Raw genomic sequence first — 20,729 nt, forward strand, 5'->3', positions numbered from 1 at the left:
AACTTAAATTGTTTGAAATATTTTATGAGTGACCATCTATACCAGGGGAAGTTTAAAAAAAATAAAATTGGAGATGAATCAGAAATGGCATCTGTTAGGATAATAAAGGGGCAGCCCCAAAAGGTGAAGGTTTTTCTGGCACCATCTAACTTTTATCTGATCTTACCAAATTACAAAAACCATTTGGCTGGAAATGTTGATTTTTCTTTGTTCTCTTAGCTAGTCATGAATATGATTAATTATGCCTAGAGTTGCTCCAATATTACTGATGCTGATTTTCTTATGGAAATTATGAACATTGAAGGATGACAGCTGTTAAAAATGTAGATGAAAGCTTTGTAAATATCTCAGTTTGCCATCCTGGTGTCTTAACTGTTTTGGGGATCTCAGTTTAAAGTTTTTGAAGTTCACTGTTGCTAACAAAGCACCTGCTCCACTCTATCAGACTATCAGGGTGTAGAATAGCATTCCTTCCACCTATCCTCACATGATGGGTGCCAACACGAAGAGAAGATTAATGTAGCACCACGCTTCACAGAAAGTATGCTTGTTCTGGTGTAAGAGACATCAAGCATTATCAGCAATGGTTTGAAAACTGCCAGAACTCTTACCTCTGCTCTCTGTAGAGGGAATTCACAACCAGCTGTTCCCTCAGCAGAACATATTCAGTGTCTCTATTGAACAAGGGCAATGCTATATCACACTCGTTCTGTAGCATCTCAAAATGGCCCTTAAAACCCAGTGCCACTATACAGACTAAGGCTATACAAAAAAGTCTTTGATATCTGTCTGCAAAGACTGTCTCAGAAATGACCTTTACAGCAGCAGGCTTTAAAGCATAATATGATGGTCCTTATACTGTAATATTACCCATGAATGGTCCTTTATGGACAACAACTGTGATGCTATTATTTTAGATCAAGGCAGCATTTACTAAAGTGATGTATTAGAGGTGGGAGGAACCTTGGGATAGCCTCTTATTTTTCTTTCTCTTTTCCTTTTTTTTTCTTTTTATTAGTACCACAGGCAACTATCCTCTGAGAGCAAATGTTCTGTTTAATTTGTAAAATATTAATGAAATAGTTCATATTTATTTAATGGATGATAATGTATTTTTATATATATACATATATGTGTGTGTATATTTCTGTCCATGTCTTTAGATTGCTGTTCTCATGAGGGAAGATAAATAAGATCTTAATATTGCTCTGCCCAAGAAGGAAGAATGAAGAATGGAGGGTGATGCTGAATGCATTATCCAAGAAAGAAATAAGAAAAACAAAACAAAATATATTCATCACAGAGGATTGAATTCCATGCATGCTAAGTCTCCCCCTTTGAATTAGAGTGTCCACAGCATCAATGGAGCAGGGATACTGCGGGGTAGGCACCAGTCCTGCAGAAAGGGATCTGTGTATTATTCTGAATCACATAGAACATGAATTAACAGTCTTGTTGCTGAAAAGGAGTTAGTCTCATACTTGGATGCCTGATAAGAGCTCAACTGGCTTACTGAGCCCCATTTGTGCACTGTGTCTTGAGGTAATATATAGCAATGTGAAAAATTCCACAGATACACAAGAATGATCAGAGGTCTAGAAAAGACAGTATCGTCTTCACCTCATCAAACAGAATCACTGTCCTCAGCACATCTTTTTACTGAATCAGCTGTTACTTTAACCACCTCTGAAGTTTATTGTAGAAATTGAATGCATTATCTTTAAATAATTGAACTTTTACCATGTTTGATCAAGGGTACTATTCCTTCTAATTGATGTTGCAGTCATGAAATGGAGTGAAAACATAAAGTAAATTATCCCAATAAAGCAGTAAAATTATGGTTATGTAGAGTGATTCAAACTGAATTGGTAGAGAGGTGGACACATATTTCCTTCTGCCATAGCTTTTAGTCTGTGTATTTACCCAGTGATTTTAACCTCGCTCCTAATGACATTTTTTAAACATTCCACATTTTGTAATTGTTAGTCTTTGAAAAAATTATTAAGTCATTTCATAATCAAGATAATAAACAGTAGGAGTAGCTTACTAACAGAATTAATGTATCATGAATTGGAACCTTTACATTAAAACTGAGTTTAATTGGGTTTATAATGACAGAATTAGTACAAATTAATTCATATTTTTTGACTTTGAGACAATTCACACAGGCAGCAGAAAGAAAGAAATCTCGTATTTACTGGTATTATTGAGATAAGCTTTATGACCCTTGATTGTACTTATGTTTAGAGTGTTTGACCATTTTGGTCTGTTTTGCACTCAAATGAATCCACAATAGGTAAAGCAAAGCCCAAAATTAGTTCAAAGTCCACCCTCCATGACAATGAGCTCCACATTAAGTTTAGCAGCCATGTATTTCAGTGCTTCTGCAATGTCTGAGCTTTTAGCCCTTATCTGTAGAACGGAAACTATAGTGAAATATTTATTCACAGAATAGAATGAAAAACTGGGGCATTATTTTTCTTCCTATAGTGTACATCAGCCCCATCATTAGGTATAATAGTTATTCCATCAGCATATCTTTTTTGTTCCCTTCTGATAAAATATCTGGCAATAATGTTTCCAATAATGCCAATCATTTTCTGTATCCTGTTTTATCCTGACACCAATTTGTGAATGCTGTTCTCCTAGGAAGGAAGATTTTTATGCTATGAATACAACCTGAAGTTCCCTCCCTAGGAATAGTGGCTGTCCCTAGAAATAAGTCTAGAATTAGAAAAGCCCTTTCATTTCACAAACCTGAGGATCCACTCCATATGCATTGGGAGTGGAGGGAAAAAAGTTCTCTGGGAACATTTTGCAGATGGGAGCTGACAGCTTTCACTTCAATACACACTACAGGAGGCACTTGGGCTGGGGTTGCAGTTGATTTTCAGGGCAATCTAGCACTGAGATGGATCCCAAGGGGCCTCCATGGATTTGGCTCCTTCCACAGGCACAGAGCAGGATCAACAGCCACCAAGACATCAGAGCCCTCTGCATGGAAGTCACTCTTAAGCTTACAGAGAACTAAGGATGGCTTGAGAGCCATAGGTTTGCCAACTGTGCTCTGTATTCACAGGACAATGGTGGAGGATGCTGACAGTTTGTCATGGGGAAAATACAGAATAATGCACAACATATCCAAATGGAAATCTCTACAATACTTAATGACTTGGATAAAAATATCAAGAAATTAAAAAATAAGAATAAGAAAATCTGATAGTGCTGTGCTTAATACCTGGATAGTATTTTATAATTGATTTCATCATACCTTTGCATCCTTCACAGGTAAGAGCATTGTAGTGGTACCCAGAGGCTTTGTCACCACAGACCACACAGAGCTCTTCTCCTTTCACTCTTCCTGTGGAGTGACCCAGTCTAGGCTTTTTGGCTGCAGGGATATCCATTATCTCTGTCTCCCTTGTGTAAAATGTCTCTGAGGGAATTCTTCGGAGCTCGTACATCCCGGGGGAATACCATTCCTCATGCTGTGGAGGGTAGAAGCCCAGGTTGGAGTAATAAGGTGGCGATGAAATCTGAGGCTGAACTTGGGGAAATGGCACACTGTTGTACTGTGTGTAAGGTGAAACATCTGCCTCTTGCACTGGAGAACTCATTGGCTCTGAAAGGACACCTGGAAAATAATAACACCAAAAATAATAATAATAAAAAATACAACTATGAAACCACAATTGTCAGAGAAGTTTCCACTTCCTAAGACATCTGTCTCAAAAACAATAAGGCATAATCATGAAGACCATACATTCTGAGCTTAGATTTGATGTGGTCCTAGTCCTATACACATTCACTGCAAGATGTTTTCAGAGTAACCACCCATTCTCAGCCACTCCTTCATTATCGTTGGAATGTCCTGCACTGCCACTTACACACAAAAACATTGAAGATACCGTGCAGCAAGTAGTAATGTTTTGTTTACAAGAAAGAACAATCCACTCCACAGAGAAGCTAGCAACCTGAATTAGGTCTCACAGCAGAATAAAAGAAATCCAAACAAAAGTAAAAAAAAAAAACAACAAACTACAGTATTTATGAAAGTTAGATCAAGACAGAAGCATTTTGTTAATTTCTATACAATTTCAAATGAATACACTGTTGACAGGGGAAAACTGGACTGGGGAAAGAAGGCAAGGCTGAGGCTTAATTGTAAGACTAAGCAGATGAAATAAACCTTCAAGAAGAGCCTGAAAGGGGTTCCATGAAGGAGTGGGGAAGATATTCTTAACATACGTGATGAAATGGGACCTCCCTGTAAGCCATCTTCTGCAGCCTGGTCCCCAGCCCCTACAAGCCTGTGAGACTTAGAGCATTGGTGCACTTCTCGTGTGAAACACCTCCATAAGCTGGCACTATTCATCTCTGAGCCAGCAACAAACTTGACAATGGTGAATGAGCTATGACAAGGAATTGCATCCTTTTTCTGTAAAAGTAGCTCGTAAAGTCAGTATCAAAGAAGCATCTGGAGGCTACTTTAACTCTGTCCATCACATTCTGTCTGTTGTATTCAAAATACAAACAACTTATATCTCGTTTTTTCAATAACACAATTACAATGACATCTAACAGATGCTAGATGATATAATTAAAAGCAAGCCCATGTCAACCAGCTGGAAAACTAATTAAAAAGTTATTTGCAAACTACTTCATATTTTCTGACAGTTCCTTTATTTGTTCCAAGAAGACAGTCTGAGAAAAATAGTGCATATTTCCAGGAAGATGCCAAATGCCACTCTCAACAGCAGAATTTCTAAGGAAATCATAGATAAATGTTTGTTGGTGACCATTACTTAGCAGTGCTTCTAAAGCACTCAAAAATATTTTTGCTGACATAAAATTGGTTTCCTGGAAAGGCTCCTTCACTTCTGAGGAATCAGAAACAATGAAGAAATGCTAACAGTTAAGGAGGAACATGTCAGCCAAGAATAAAAATCTATAGAAGGAGATTCTTCCCTCTCCTTTGTCTCACTTCAGTTAATGACAGAAACTAACATTTGCTTTACAAATACTTTTTCACTTTCAAGGTCCTGTGCTCTTGCTCTGCAACGTTCTGTCCTTCCTACTTGACTGTGCTGCAGAAGTGATACAGGTGGTTTGGGTTTGCCTGAGCACTGTATTGTCCACAGAACATTTTTGCCAATAGCAAATGTGGAGATCCTGGTTCAAGAATAAGCAGCAAGATGCAAGTCTTGAAAAATGGGACATAATCCCAAATAAAAGTAATGGTGCCATTTATTATTAACAATTATTTCAGTTATGGTTGCATTTAGTTGCTCCAGAAGATGCCAAGGCCCCGATTACTACACTAACGTATAGCAGAAGGCACTCCCCAAGCCAAAGCTTATGTCCTTTATATAAGTAATATGGAGACCTCAGACAAAACACAGGCATTTGAGGACTCCATAGAAGAGTCTGGAGGTGAAGTCAGAGCTTTGTGCATCAAAACTAAACTGTCACTGATAACTGTCAGCTGCAGCGGTGACAAAATGTGTGAAGGGTGAAGACAGCAATGATTTGATGCTGACCTTTGCTGTTCAGTACGAAATTCTAATGCAAAGAAAGGCCTTGCAAACTATAGGTTTAATGGTGGTCTTTTTTTGATTTTAAAATGTGGTCTTTCTTTAATTTTATTTCCAGTTTGTTGGCACTGCTGTTCACTGAGACCGTTCAAAGTAGTTTAGGTACAAAAACCAGTGTTATTTTAATTGCAAGACGTTCAATCATTACACAAATCATCCAGTCTCTTTGGAAAGGAATCTGTTCACCATGGAAACCTAAGCTGTCATTTGCTAGTTTGTAATTACTTAGTTGATTTTCTTAACGGAAAGTGGGAATATTCCAAAACGAAAACAAAGAAACTGTTGATTTTTATCTCTATGCCATCCACTGGAAAATTCCCAAAAGCTCTATATCAGTCTCTTGAACTACTTGGGCCTTTGAAAGAACAAGAGAAGGCAACATTCCTTCCACAGCAGAAAACTATCTCAGGACTTATTAGAAAGTCAGGATTGTCTCAGTATATGCTGCAGTTCTTTAACAATATTGGGTATTTATTTAAACTAGTGCAGACCAATTGCATTACAGATGTTTACAAAAATCTCCATAATCAATATTTTTTTCTGCTTCTGGGGAATGATAAAAATCATCTGAGTCAATCTATAAAAGTAAAATACAAAAGAAAGAGACAGAGAAAAAAAATCAGCTGAATTCTCTCCTTGCTCAGAACAACGGAAGGGAAAAGGGAGAATAGGCAGGGTTGAGAGAGAGACTGAGAGAACACAATCTTGTTTTATGTAAAAAAAGTTACAGCTAAAACTTTGGAAAGAGTATAGATTGTACTTTCATGGAGACTAGAGTGATTTTTAAGGATATTTATGTTGTAACTGTGTAAGTTTTCCCACTACAGCTTAAGACTGTTTTTTTATTTGTTTTATGTTGACCTGATTATTCTTCTTTGAAGAGCTTGGTGGATACTTTTATTTCATCCTTAGAACTTAGCTGACTTGGTTAAGCGAGATGCCTTTCTCTTGGTTAAGTGAGATGCCTTTTACCCAGAGCAGATCAACAACAATTGTCAAATGATGATTTTCCCACAAAATTATCAATAAGGCTAGAATTAAACATTACAAGAAATGGTCTGCTTCAAAGCATTAGTGATTTAAATCTTTCCTAAAAATATTTTGAAATGTAGAGGTGTTCCATAAAGACACTATAAATATGAAACTATCTCATTTTTTGGTTGAAATGTCCTTTTTTTCTGAGATATTTTGTTTAAAAATGAAACAAATGGCGAGGTTGAAATAGGAACTAACTGCTTTGAAATTACCGGAGCAAAGAATTTCTATGACCCAATCCAAAACATGTGGTCTGAGCAGTGTTCCCCAGACAGCTGTGTGCACAGGGCTTCTAACAAAGGCTGGAGGGATTCTGCTTTCAGAAGCATACAGCGCACTGCACTGTCTTGCATGACATTTTAAATCCACACCAAATTTTAGAATTATGCTTTGCAAAGTATATGTAAGTCTAGAACAAATAGTTTCTTATCACAAAAGAATATTAATCTTATCTTGTTAACCAGAATGCACATATGCTTTTATCAAGACATCAGAAGTAGTCTGAGATGGGCTGGTCTCCTGCCACTGTAAAGCATGAGACAGCCCACTGAAATCGCTGGAGGTGCAGTAGTAAAAAAGGAGTGAAAGTGAAGTCAGAAATGAACTCACTGGAATATGGTATTATTTTCTATTTGCATATTCTTAGCTATTTTGAAACATTGATCTGTTTTTCCTTTCGGAAGCCTACTTCCTAAAATTTTAAAGACTATTTAAACATACACAAATGTATATTACTTATAGTTGATCTTTTAGGTTATATTTTATAAAAGAATGTTTTTCAATTAAAACGTTTTACAAAAGTCTGAAACATTCACCAATATCAAAGTGAAACACTTACATGGATGTGGTCACAATTTTATAAATTTTTTCTACTTTTCATCTACTTTCTATTTGCAACTGAAACACATCAGAGTTTTGCTTTTGTTTCTTTAAATTTTGCACAGATTGTTTTACATACAACTTTAAAAATGTTTGATGTAGGCTTAAGTGCTTGTAGAAATGAAAAGAAATTTTCCATGTAGAACCTAAGGAAAGTGCTTTCAATTATACTGAGGCTATGTGCAGATTCAAGAATAATACAGTTTTATTCAGAATATTACAGAAAGTACAATGATATCACATTTTAATGTAAAAGTTTTTGTTCCACTAAAATAAAGCTAATAAAGGAAAAAAATTCTGAGCAGGTTTGAAATATGAGCCTCTGGCACAATGTGGGATATACATGAAGGAACTTAAGGAAATAGGCACAAGATTCATGATTAAGTTATTTGGAAACCATAGCACAACCATTAATGAAATCCTGATTTAATTCCAAACAAATTATTTTCAGATCTTGAAAAACCACTTGAATTTTAGCAACACAACTTTATAACAACCTACAGTTTCAATGAAGAACATAAGATCAGATAACACACACACCTAAATGAGATCACAGAATTATCCTACCTTAGGTAGTCTTCAGTCAGACCATTTCTTGAAGAAAAATTCTGTCTTCAAGGTACCCAGTCCTTTCTCTCTTTCTCTCCTTTTCCCTAAAGACTATTTAGAAACAAAACTTCTTTGTTCTGCTTTGTCTATATCTTGCTGACTTCTTTACAGTGAAAACTTTCCTTAAGACTAGCAAAGGAGTGACACAGGCCAGAGGTTATATAGTTTACTGATTAACTTCATTACAGAGAAACTTGTTTGTAAATGCCTGAAACAATAGCAACATCTGCTCCCACTGTGAATTTACCTGCATAAAATTTGTTTACCATTCAAGGGGGTGCCTCCACATAGCTGAGACATTTTTTTTTTAACTATTAGAGTTTACTTAAAACAAAATATTCCTCAATAAAGGTATAACAACATCAGGCAGTCCTGTGCAATATATTAACCACTTCGATGTCACAAAAAGCGTGTTTTTAGCTGACTGGATTAACAGATGCATTTTAAGCACAGAAATGCTTGTATTCTCCTAAACAGGCCAGAGTGCTTAGGCCTTACTGGACACATCTATAAGATGACATAGAAGAGTGCCAGGGAGAGTGCCAGAGAGAAGAGTGCCTAACTCAAGGCCGTGTACCAAGGATCAGTTCTCCTCTATGTCACTTAGGGGTAAAGCTATCTCTCTTTAGAGTTGACAGGACGCGTCTGCACTTCGAAGGCATTGCTGCTGACCTTACTCTTCTGGGCCCACTTGCCCCCCCTGTGGCTCTCAGATACTTGTGTTTAATATGTGTCATTTCAGCTCAAAGCATCTATAATAATGTGAGGGTTCTGTTGGATGCCACCACAGTGGCATGAAGCTATGAGAGTGTGTTGCATGCCTTGGTTTGATGGCAGCTAAGATCTGAACCCACTGAGACAGTGTTAGAGGACAATGTAGGGCAAAGGCATAGAAACCTACTGCAGTCTTGTCCAAGCTGCCTTTTTGGGTACAGTTCCTGGAGTTAGGCCATGTCTTAAAGACACCTACTACAACAATCCAAAACAGAGCCCTAGAGCAAGCTAAGAATTGAGTAGTGTCAAGATGGACAGTCAGAGGTGCTGTGCCCCTTTCATTCTTCAGCCTCTTTTATTTAGAAATGTGAATATGCTCCCTGAGACCCAACATCAGATTTGTGGCCAGAAGTACATCTGAGGACCACACCTGGAAGTAAATAGCCAGAGAATTAAGCCCCAGAGTGCAAAATTACTGTGTAATTTCACAAAACGTCTTGCTTTCCAGGCTAAGATCCATAGAACTCACACATACACACAAAAGGAAGCATCACACATGCATTTTGGTTTTGCCTTTCTCTGTGGTGCAATCTTCATTCTCAGAGTCCCGTTCATTTGCATTCTTTTTCTTGATATTTTTTTTTCCTCAGATCCCACACTGTTTGCTTTGGCTCTCTTCACAATAATTATTACATACACATGATTTTCTATTTTAATTTGTCTTGCTTTGTTTCTTTTTGATTTGGGGGTTTGTTAAAGGCCTAATTATCTTCTGTGCAGGGATGAAGACAGATGTTTAATCACCTGCCAGGTGGTGTTGAAGACAAATAGTTATTTAACATATCTTATGATTTGGAAGGTGTTTAATCAGTTTGGACACTTGTTCCTACTACTATTGAAAAAATATATATATATATATATTTTTTTTTTTTAAAGGCATAACCAGAACAAATATAAATTTATCTGAAAGGAGTGAGTTTCTTTAGTTCATCTTAGGTACAGTTCTATGCCTACAATTTTCAGTGGCAATTGTTGTTCTTACATTGTCAAATATGTAAAACAAGTTTAGATGTGTTGCTTTCTTTTGCCCTTTGTTACATTTCCTTTTTGTTTGTTTATTTTGTTTATTCTCCATTGTCCACATCAATACAGATTTTAAGAGTGCTTTTTCACTGCAAAATACTTTTCTCAGATAGGGACATGTACAATGAGGATAGCATTTCTTGTCACATTGTTTTGACATTACATTATAAGAAAACATTGTCAGATGACCAAAAATACTTAAAATATATCTCTAATCAAATTAAACATGTAATAGTATTGACTTATTTCTCCAGCTTCTTTTCAAAAACTCCTTCGGTCATAATTGAAGTTTCACACTTGATATCTTGCATATTAATAACTCCTATATAAGGTGCTTTAACAGAAAATAGAATGGGGCTATTCCATTAAAGGCCTGCCACCTATGGTTTGAGTGAAATGTATATGTTTCAAATGCCATACAAATATGTAAGCTTACACCCCACATTTAAAATATGAAGGAGATATTTTTGGTGTCTGAAAGTTACCTCAGTCCCTTGTAAAAAATGGCAAGTGATAACCACTGAAAGAGAGGAGATACTGGATATATGGGTATTTAACGTATGTATTGGCCCTAAAATAGAGAACTTTCTAAGGCAATTGGAAGATGTAATCAAATATCATTTTGCAACAGTCTTTCTAGGACAGTGCCACCCCAGCTGATTTTTTAAACCTTGGAGCTAGGCTTGTTAGTGTCAGCACAGGGCTCTGCTGATGTCCTTCGGCATCATCTGGGTCAGAGCTTACCTCCAGCCGATTTGGAGCAAAGCAGAGGAGCTCAATTCAGCCCATGGATATCATTGTGGGAGCATTCACAGAACAAACTAATGGCTCTAAAGTGTGCTACAAAGCTCAAAGGTTTTAAATGAGACCAGGATTATGGTCCTAAGTTACAGGGGTTCAAAAATTCAGGTTAGCAAATTGGACTAGTCTTCACAAAGCTGCCCCTATTTGATTCAAAGGGGCCTGTGAAATAAGAACAGGATTTGACTGAGGAAGAGAAGTACCTTAATAGGACAGGTCCCATGGAGGCCCACACTCCTCTGCAATTTCTTTCCTCTGGGATTTTTTTTTATTTTTTTTTTCCTAGAAAGTGAGTATATATCTTTGAAAAGGACACTTTTTTAATAAAGGCTGATGTTTGTAAGTCAGCAATTTCTAATTTGTATTACATCAGAGCTGTAACGTGTGAGAATTTCTGTGAGAAATGTATAATCTAAGGGTCATTTAAGAGAAAAATTATTTCCTGTTTCCTTGGGTGTACAAGTCTCTACCTGACAAAACTGAATGTCAATGTCAAAAAAATGCAGATAGTTTACAAATATAAAATTGATAGACAACGCCAGTTCCTACAAGAATCTTGATGGAATCATGAATCACTTCACAATGAGTAATTTGTTCTATGGACTCAGTTACATGTTATTTCTTTTTTTTTTTTTTTTCTTTTCCATCTCTAAAAGCAAAAGACACAAAATTTATAAAGAATTCAGTTTTGAGACTTAGTTGAGTGACAACCCACAAAACAGGACCAAGTGACCATAAAAGCCAGTTGGAAATCAGCTTAAGTGAAACAGCAAGAAGGCTAAGTCTCCTTCCTAACAGAACCCCTAATTCAACCCCTTAATACGTTATTTCTTTCTGTTACAGAAATGTCAGTGTGAATTTAATCTCCATTGTGGTAAGCTCTGAATATCTATAATGGGGAAGACAATCCCTCTTCTGAAGACCTGAAAGTTTCTGAACGAGACATCAGTGTGGAGGAAAAGTCTTTTACATTAACATATTCCCTTGTGTTTTGAAGCTGCCTGATTCTCTTTCAAAATAATTCACTAGCAGAGGAAAAACCTGAAGATCTGAATTAGCTCAATTCATCAGGACTTTTAAAGGGATGATTGAATATAAAATTTGGCACCTTAAATTTGGATATCATCCTCTTCTTTGGGTATTATGACCTGACATTGGAGTTAACAGGTAATGTTTCAGCTATTTATATGTAGTTTTGTTTTTTTTTTAACTATCGGCAAAACATTTCCTCTGCTAAAAAGTATTTCTCACACAGACAAAAACAAACAAAACAAAACAAAACAAAACAATAACACATTTAGAGAAAAAAACGCAATAACATACAGTAATGCAATGTTTTTGGTTATCTTTAATAATAGTACTTTAGGTTAGTTGCATGGAGGTGGTCCTCTTCAGAGAAACACTCCCAACTTCTAGGTGCTCTGCAGCAGGAGTGGCTCTACATTTCAGAGTCTCTCAGAACCCAAGATACTATTCTTGTTTCAGATAGATGAAATTTAAATGTTTGCAGTTTTTTTCCATCATTCAAAAAGACAGAATTCTGGTCTTATTTGGAGTAGAAATTTCTGAAGTACCTACAGCACTTTCTGTGGGGGGTCTGCATTATGTGTGAGGCTCTCAATATATCATGTCACTTAACAAAGGTCTTCCTATGCTGCCAAAAGAAAGGCTAAAAAAATGTGTTATTCTCTCTTTTTTTTTTTTTTTTCTTTTTTTTCTCTGAGTAGAAGACAGCTTCCCCTTGGTCACAAAATATTGACCAAGAATTCTTCATTCATTAACAAGCCCATGTTTAGCCTTTAAAAAATTAGTGGAACTGGGAAAAGGAGTGAGTTTGCAGCCCACATTACACATTTTCTTGTGTGTTGACATTAATAGTGTAAGTTTTTAATAGTAATCCCACGGTTTTAATTTAGGTGAAATTACTTTCATAAATATGCATAGTATAGCAATGCAAATATATTGCAGTATATTTTTATTAGTAATTAACTGAAAATACATTTGCTTAGCTTGGTTTAAATGACTCATGTGAAGATAACATCCAGCCTGTACATTAAGTGTCTTTTTTTCTGTCCGTTAGGTATTAGAGTGTTATAATAATAACCTACTATCAGCATTGATGAGAGCAATAGGGTGAAAGATTATATTATATAATACCACAGATTCGTTATTTATCTTTCTTTCCATAGGAACTGATGATTCAAGAAGGTTGGCATGTCTCAACTACACATCATTGACTTTGACATGATTTCGATGCATTTTCTTCTAGGTTTCAAAGTAAAGCTAAAAGAGCAAACTATCCTTAATTTGGTAACTTACCAAATAAATGAGGACCTTCAACAAGAGAAAATCCATCTGCAGTAGCTAGCTGGGGATGTCCTATTAAATTCATTTCAGATCCCATTTATTCTTCAGTTCAGGAGGAATATAATTAAGAAAAAAAACAAAAGGAGATCCTGGAAGATATAAAACAAAAAGGATATTTAAAACAACATATTTCATTTCTGTGTACCTTTTGTAAGGCAGGACTGAGGAGATTGTTTCAATATTTACTGTAACAAAACATGGCTTGAAGTTACAATATTTAATTAAGTCTTCAAATAAAATGCTACATATAGTTTGTTTGTTTTTTCCTTGCTGTGGTGTATCTTATTTGCCATCCTTCTGCTGTTCAATTAAAACCAATGGCAGTTTATGCTTAACCTTGCTCAAATATTCACAGACTGAAACACTGGGCTGACCTGCTGAGGACATGCTGCCCAGCCCCTTTCCCAGGAAATACTAATTGTTTGCATTATTTTTTCATCACTCTTTCATCATTTCTTTGGTTTCACTTACTGAAAAAGTGAGAGCTTATGGTTAGATCAGAAGACTCCAAGTCAGGAAACTTGAATTTAATTTCCAGTGACTGGCTATTTATCTTGCCTTGGGTAATTACTGGCTGAAGAAGAGAAACGGTGGCAGAAACCAGAAAGCAAAGCCTTGCTCTAATAATCAGGCTTACCCACCACCTCCCTTTGTGGTCTCAAGCAGCCATACAACTCTCTCACATCAGGAAGTTGGGAGATGTTTGTGCCTGGTCACTGGCATACTTTCCTAATGGGTAAGAGCAGCTGCTATCTCCCAAGGTTGACATTGGCACTGAACCCAGAAAAAACAACGGGGTCGTCTCCTTCCCGCTCCAACCACTAGGGGTTGGACCCTGCCATTGCCTCCTACTGAAGTGGGGGCTATAGCTAGGGCAGCACTGCGTTCAGGACAAAGGCATGCCAAGAGGCTTCCATACCCAGGTCTGGCCAGTTTGGGTGGAGGAAAAGCAGTTGTGCTCATGTGGGTGAGCTGGGACAGATCAAGGTTACATTTGGGGCAGCAGAACAGAGCTCCAGGAAGGAGGTGTCTCAGGAGCTCACACAGGCACCAAGAAGATTCTGAATAAAGTTGATAAAAAAACTTTTTTTTTTTTTTTAAAAAAGCAATTCTTTCTTTGTTTTCATTCCCATGGGATTGTCCGTAGGACTATGTTTCCACTCACAGTAGTCGTTTGAGAGATAGAGCCTGGTCTGCTTCCCAGTGAGGGCTCAGCATGTTTCTCTAGCAAAAGTGAAGTCATCTGACAAAAATGTGAATGCAGCAGGAGGCCCCAGAGCTGAGCAGACTGGGAAGTAGTTTGCAAGACCAGCAAGCACACTGTGTAATTATATTCAGATTTGTCCACAAGGATTCATTAAGTTCTTTCTTAACATAAACAAAGGCCCTCTAATTAGACAGATGCATCTTAAATATCTGCCCACAGATAATTTAAACAGTTTACTCAGAAATGTCAAAAGCTGCTTGTGTCACAGACCAGATATGGGTCCTGCAGCAAATAACATGTAAACACACAGTCTCAAATCTAGCACAGAAACAGTTTTGCATCAGCAAAAAACTCCACATATCTTGGGATGGGATTTAACAACCAGCCCAGCCATCCCAGCAGGCCCACATCTACTTCCAGCCATGTCACCATCTCCATCACATTTGCTGGGGAAGGTATCCACTGCCAAAACACCTCAAGAAAAGGGAATGGGGGTTCTCTTACAGCTCCATTCTAAGGGTCCTACAATGGACAAGACAGCAGCACAGTCAGGACTTTTATAATGGGAAATTATAAAGAGAAAAATCAAAATCAGGCATCTTCAGAGGGCTTCTGAAGTTTTCTCTGGATTTTCATGCTGAAGATATGAGAGAGGCTATCCCCACCCTGTCTTCAAGTGCAAGACCATTAATAGATTTCTTACAGCCCAGAGGAGTGCAACTCTGTCAGTTCCTTGCAGTATTCTCTCTCCCTGCAGCCAAACTTGAAGATGAAGTTCCATCACAACTGTTACTTCTCGTGTTTCTTTATCAGATTTTATAAGAGGAGCTAACATTGCTATGTCTGAAACGGTGATGTTGGGATTGTGAATTTCTATATGTTCATACAAAACCTAGAACTTATCTTCTTAGGGAATTTTGGGCATTATATCAGGAAATTTTAAACAGAGTCCCAAAAAGACATCAATTACAAAGTATTTTGGTATACAGTTAGATATTTAATGAGCAGTTTGTTAGATTATCAGGTATATAACCTACATCTCTCTAGTCTGTGCTGCAAATAGGGAAAAGAAAGCAAGCTGCATTTTCAGCCCTAATATTTTGTTTGTATTTTTACAGCCTCTGAGCTGTATATAAACATTTTGGTTCCTTTCACGCTATCACATTTTTTCTTTTGTTTTGTTTTAACACCAGTAATTAACATCACTCTTTAACCTCAAGATAGACTTCTTAGAATCTGTTATTCTTTACACATACACACACATGTCATTAATAGTGCCTTGTTCATGGTAATAAATTTGGGGATGTATTTAGTGCAATTTCTTAGTATGCTAGGATATTATGAATTTTGTAACTCCACCTCTCCTACCACATTAATTTTGAACTGGATGAACTCAGTTCCAGTCAAATATTCATGATGATTTTAGAGAGTTCCCTTTTTTTTTCTTTTTTTTTTCTTTTTTAATAGATAAAAAGATAGATAGATATACTTCATTTCCCTTAATATATTCAGCTGATGTAGGCCATTTACTGGATTTCATTAAATAAATTAATCCTATTTTCTGAGGATTTCTGCAATGCATAAGAGAGGATCACCATTAAAATGCTAGAAATATACCTTCCATTACAGGTAGCTTTGCTGTTGTAAGTTTTCCTGAACACCAAACTCTTCATTAAATATTGATTGATATTTTGTTTTGATATGCTTATGAATCCAACCTACTGTGAACCATCGATCCTGTTAGATTTATACAATTAATTTCATTAGTAATTTAAAAACAGCAGCAACTGATTTCCAGCTCTCAGACCTACACCACATACACAATACAGAGCATTTAAACATCAGTTCTTTCACACATTCAGTTCTAGAAAATAGTATAGGCACCAGAAGTCAGTGTTGCAAGCCATCGTAGACCCAGAGGTGGACTCCTCTGCTTTCAAAGAGCTGGTTCCATGACTTACGTCCTGTTATTAGCCACTTCTCAGCCTAACCCTCCAAGGCCGTTGCTGCAGTTAAACAGCTGGGGTCCCAGCTTGCTGGAGCTCCCATGGCACAACTCCAGGAGCACTGCTCTGGCTGTCAGGGTAGTCCCACCCAGCAGACATACAGAGGTACCCAGTACCCAACTTGCTGGTGACACAGCCAGGTGACATACAGTGCCATCTGTGGCACAGTACCTATGCACAGAACCTCTCTGCAGAAATGTTTTTTTCCAAAGATAGAAGGCTTTTTGGTTTGATGACAAAACTATGTCATCTCAGTTTCCAGAATTAGTTCATTTATATGAAGTGCGATCAGCAACTACTCTCTTAATTCAGGTTTCTTTATCCACAAAACTCACAAAATTGTGAAGTGCTTCTTGATATTCTCACCTTTGGTATGACTAAACTTTCATAGTTATTTGTACCTTCTGTTAGTTTCCTTACATGAAGTGTATTTTTATCTACTTCTATCTAGATTAAACTCAACTAACTTAGCATACCTGACTGATATTTAATGCACTCAGCTCTGGGACTCCCAGCACAAGAAGGACACATATGTATTAGAACAAGTCAAGAGGAGGGCCACAGGGATGATCGGGGGCTGGAGCACCTCTCCTCTAAAGACAGGCTGTGGGAGTTGGGGTTGTTCAGCCTGGAGAAGAGAAGGCCCTGGGGAGACCTTACAGTGGTCTTCCAGTACCTAAAGGGGCCCTACAGGAAAGCTGGGGAGGGACATGGTGTCAGGGAGTGGAGTGACAAAACAAGAGTAACAGCTTTGAACTAAAAGAGGGTAGGTTTAGATTAGATACTAGGAAGAAATTCTTCACTCAGGTGGTGAGGCCTTGGCACAGGTTGCCCAGAGAAGCTGTGGATGCCCCATCCCTGGAAGTGTTCAAGGCCAGGCTGGATGGGGCTTCGGGCAGCCTGGTCTGGTGGGAGGTGTCCCTGCCCATGGCAGGGGGAGTGGAAACAGGTGATCCTTAAGTTCCCTTCCAACCCAAACCATTCTGTGAGTCTATGTTCCATCCTGATGCACAACTAAAAAAAAATACTCATCATATCAGGAGAAAAGCTGAAATAAATTCAATAGGTGCACAGAAAATCAATAGTGCTCTTCAAAATAAATACCTCTCAAGAGAAATTAAGAGTCATGATGTAAGTAACAAAGCAGTATTTTAAAGAATTACTTTAGCTAAGTTTATTCAAAAAACTATTTACACCACCTTTTGAGATTATTTCATAGGGTTAAATTATGCACTAAAGAAAAAGATCAGAATATATAAAGTAAAATCTATGCCCATTTACTTGAGATTATTTTCACCAATTACATATTAAGAGCTTCAAATTACACAATTTTATTACACACACTCTTTAGCATATTTCAAAATAGTCAGTCAATGCATGTCTATATAGCTCATGTTTAACATCAAAATTGAGATACATATGGTGAAATAAGTCACATAATACAGTATATATGTACATACATGTTTATTCAGCTTTCTTATGGGTTATATGTTCCTGGGTGTATTCCGATATATATATGTATACACAAATGCACTTGCATGTGAGTGTAGGTTTCAGTTTCATTGTGGAATCTTATCAGTGGACTGCCTCTGACCCTTCTACAGTCAATACCAAAGCTTCTCCTGGCTTCTGTGTAAGCAAAACCAAGCCTCTTAATGAAGTAATTAAAGTCAAAATCAACTGGGCTCACTGAAAGACAAAAGCATTATAGACCCATCCTTTCAGGTAAAATAAATATGTGTGATCATCAGAAAGGCTCCATAAAAATCAAATTGAATTTTAGTGTCAGAAAAAAATGATTGAATATTTCAAGTTCTCAGTAAAGACAGATGTATCAAAGCACTGGCAAAAAAAATTACAAATAGTGAGATACATTTCCTTCCTTCTGCCCTGTAATTTTGTCCTATTCTTTACACATCTGGCTGCCAATTCTCAAAGAGAAATTTCTGTAACAACATTAATCTATGGCCTGATCCACACACTGTTAATATTAATGGGAATATTCCCATCTAGTTCACAAGCTTTTGATCTGGCCTCATAGCCTTTTTGTAGAATATTTAATGTGGTGCCTCACATATATGAAAGGCTTTTTTATTTGCCTTCTTGTTTGTTGTAAACTGTATCAAAGACATGAAAGCATTACGAAGATTTGCACTCCTCGTTTCTAGCATTTCGCTGCCAGAGCGCTTTGGCATGCATGGCACCATTGGCAGCTACGCAGCAACTGATGCAGAATACAAGCAAAAATACCAGCAAGTTTGAGAACCAAGGGCAGGACTGTTACTGTGGTTGGTTGAAATTTACTGTGTATTTGTTTGTTTTGTTTAAATATGATCTTTAAAATCAAAGGAACAAAACAATAAAAAACACAGATGAAGTGTGGGATATTCATACAGCTTGTGTTGAGGGAAAATGTGAATCTTCAGGCACAAGTAGAACTGAAAACTCTGACAAAAGAGTTGATGCCATTTCTGAACCTAGGCATGTAACTTCAAAGAGTGGGGTAGCTTTTGACTGTCCCTGGGATGCACTAAATACCGTTTCTCTGCACCTTCCCTTCTCTAGCACCTTTTTCCTGGCTCACCTCATAAAACTGCAAACTTTCTATCTTAACCTGTATTTGAACTCCCTTCTAGCCTAGGGGGACCTCCATCTAATACAAGTCTAAACTATCTGTAACATGAGCAATAGAAGTAAAAATAAATTTAAGTCAAATCTGTGCCACTCTTGGACTATTCTGAAGATAAATGGCTAGCGGGAGCATTCAAAATAAACTATGGTTTTCTTAAAAAAACAGCAGGAGATTTAAACAGTAACCACTTGAAATGCGAAACCCCCTTTCACTTTTACTAGTTTTGTGAAATAAGTGCTAAAGTCCCGGACTTCGGAAGATGCACCTGGAATCTGTACACAAGACAGTTAAAGAAATTACATAAAACAAGTGTAACTATCCCCTCCCAGATCATCCCATTTTCCCATTAACCACTTTTATTTTTTTTCTTTTCTAAAAATGAAAAAAAAAAGAGCAAACCAGTACAATCATAAAGCTGAGGCACATAATTAACTAGATTGCATTACTGAAGGAAAAACTTATGTCAAAGTTAAGCTTTCTTTTTTACTGATACACAGACACTGAACTCAGCTTTCTAATGACAAATTCCGACACTGTCATTTTTTTTCCATAACCTTAACATGTTTCCCAAGCGGAGTTTCTGCTGTTGCACCAGTTTTATAGATTAAATCACTTCTCCATATATTATTCTTCCATAAATTATTAGTTTAAAAATTCCTTCTTTTCTGGCCAAGAATCCATTAATATACTCTAACTAATTCAGAGGAGAAAATTTTTCATACTACACAACTTCACAGCAAAATATATTGATTTAAGGAATTATTACTTACTGTCCTTTTCTGCAAGATTGTGGATGGCAGGATGTAAAACAGTTCTGCACTCAGTTCAGTATCCTAGTGATTCTCACACAGGAACATTTATGTTTTGTTTTGTTTTTAGGTTTAGCAGAAGCCTGTAGTGATAACACAATGAATCAAAGCTTGGGCTCATTGGCTCAGTGCCCTAATGGACAAGGATTACTCATTAACAATTCTTTCTTTGCGAAACTTCCTAAATGCAGGCTGTATTAAAATGTTGTGAATCCCAGCTTGTCCATCAAGATAGAGACTTGAAATTCTCATTAATACTCTGGCTGGGTGCAGGGGGGCGGTTGGCTCAAAAGGTGGGGTAGTAGCACCATGTTGTTGAAAAGTGTTGTGCACTTTTCTTGCACACATACATTTTTACGACGCTCTCAGCATCTTTTTCTTTTCCAGCCAAGGAATCCAAAAGGCATTCCAAAACATATACTTGACTTTTAAGTATTTCTGTTATATTTTATGCTTATGAGGGCAATTGAGCATTTCAGAGTATTACACCAAGTACTGAAGAAGCAGAATCATTTACAGCATTTCAGGGATTTGGGGACACGAAAGTTCAGTTCCCAGATCTGCCACACTCTCTCACAAACCACATTGTTTTGATTTGGGCTCATCCCATAAAGCTTTAGGAATGAAACTGAGACCCTTTACTTTAAGCCTAGCAGACTCATGCACCGTTTGTGCAAAAAGGGAAGAAATTGGTACCTGTAGAAGGTGAATCAAATCATGGTTGCACTGCACCTGAAAATGCTGATCTCTTGCTACTGACAAAAATGTAGCCTTGAACAAAAATGTCCTCACTTACCCAGTAGAGGACTAAAATAAAGGATGAATGCAGGCTGTTCTGTTACAACATCACACCTACACAGCAAGAGTAATAATTCTCTGTTCTGTATTGACAACATATCCTCTGGGAATCAGTTGATTTGGCAATGGAATTGAGACAAACTTCAGCCAGAAGGACAGCTGGCAGCATCACTCATGGTTAATGAGTTCATGTCT

General features: G+C 37.2%; 1 protein-coding gene across 3 annotated transcripts in view; it reads right to left on the reverse strand.

Moving 5' to 3' along the window:
• The window catches only part of NR1H4 (nuclear receptor subfamily 1 group H member 4), a 40,038-nt gene extending 20,219 nt beyond the window's left edge, over positions 1-19,819 (reverse strand). The window contains exons 1-3 of one of the 3 annotated variants that reach the window (XM_050713919.1): positions 19,698-19,819; positions 13,035-13,171; positions 3,272-3,634 (exon numbers count right to left, since the gene is read on the reverse strand). In XM_050713919.1, coding sequence (XP_050569876.1) covers positions 3,272-3,634; positions 13,035-13,119 — 448 coding nt within the window. In that variant the 5' untranslated portion in view covers positions 13,120-13,171; positions 19,698-19,819. Of the gene's footprint in view, positions 1-3,271; positions 3,635-13,034; positions 13,626-19,697 lie in introns of those variants that run through there. The other 2 variants (XM_035551649.2, XM_035551650.2) reach the window with 2 other exon arrangements.
• Positions 19,820-20,729: the final 910 nt, after the last annotated feature.

Source organism: Cygnus atratus, chromosome 1, assembly GCF_013377495.2.
Source record: "Cygnus atratus isolate AKBS03 ecotype Queensland, Australia chromosome 1, CAtr_DNAZoo_HiC_assembly, whole genome shotgun sequence".
Taxonomy (NCBI): domain Eukaryota; kingdom Metazoa; phylum Chordata; class Aves; order Anseriformes; family Anatidae; genus Cygnus; species Cygnus atratus.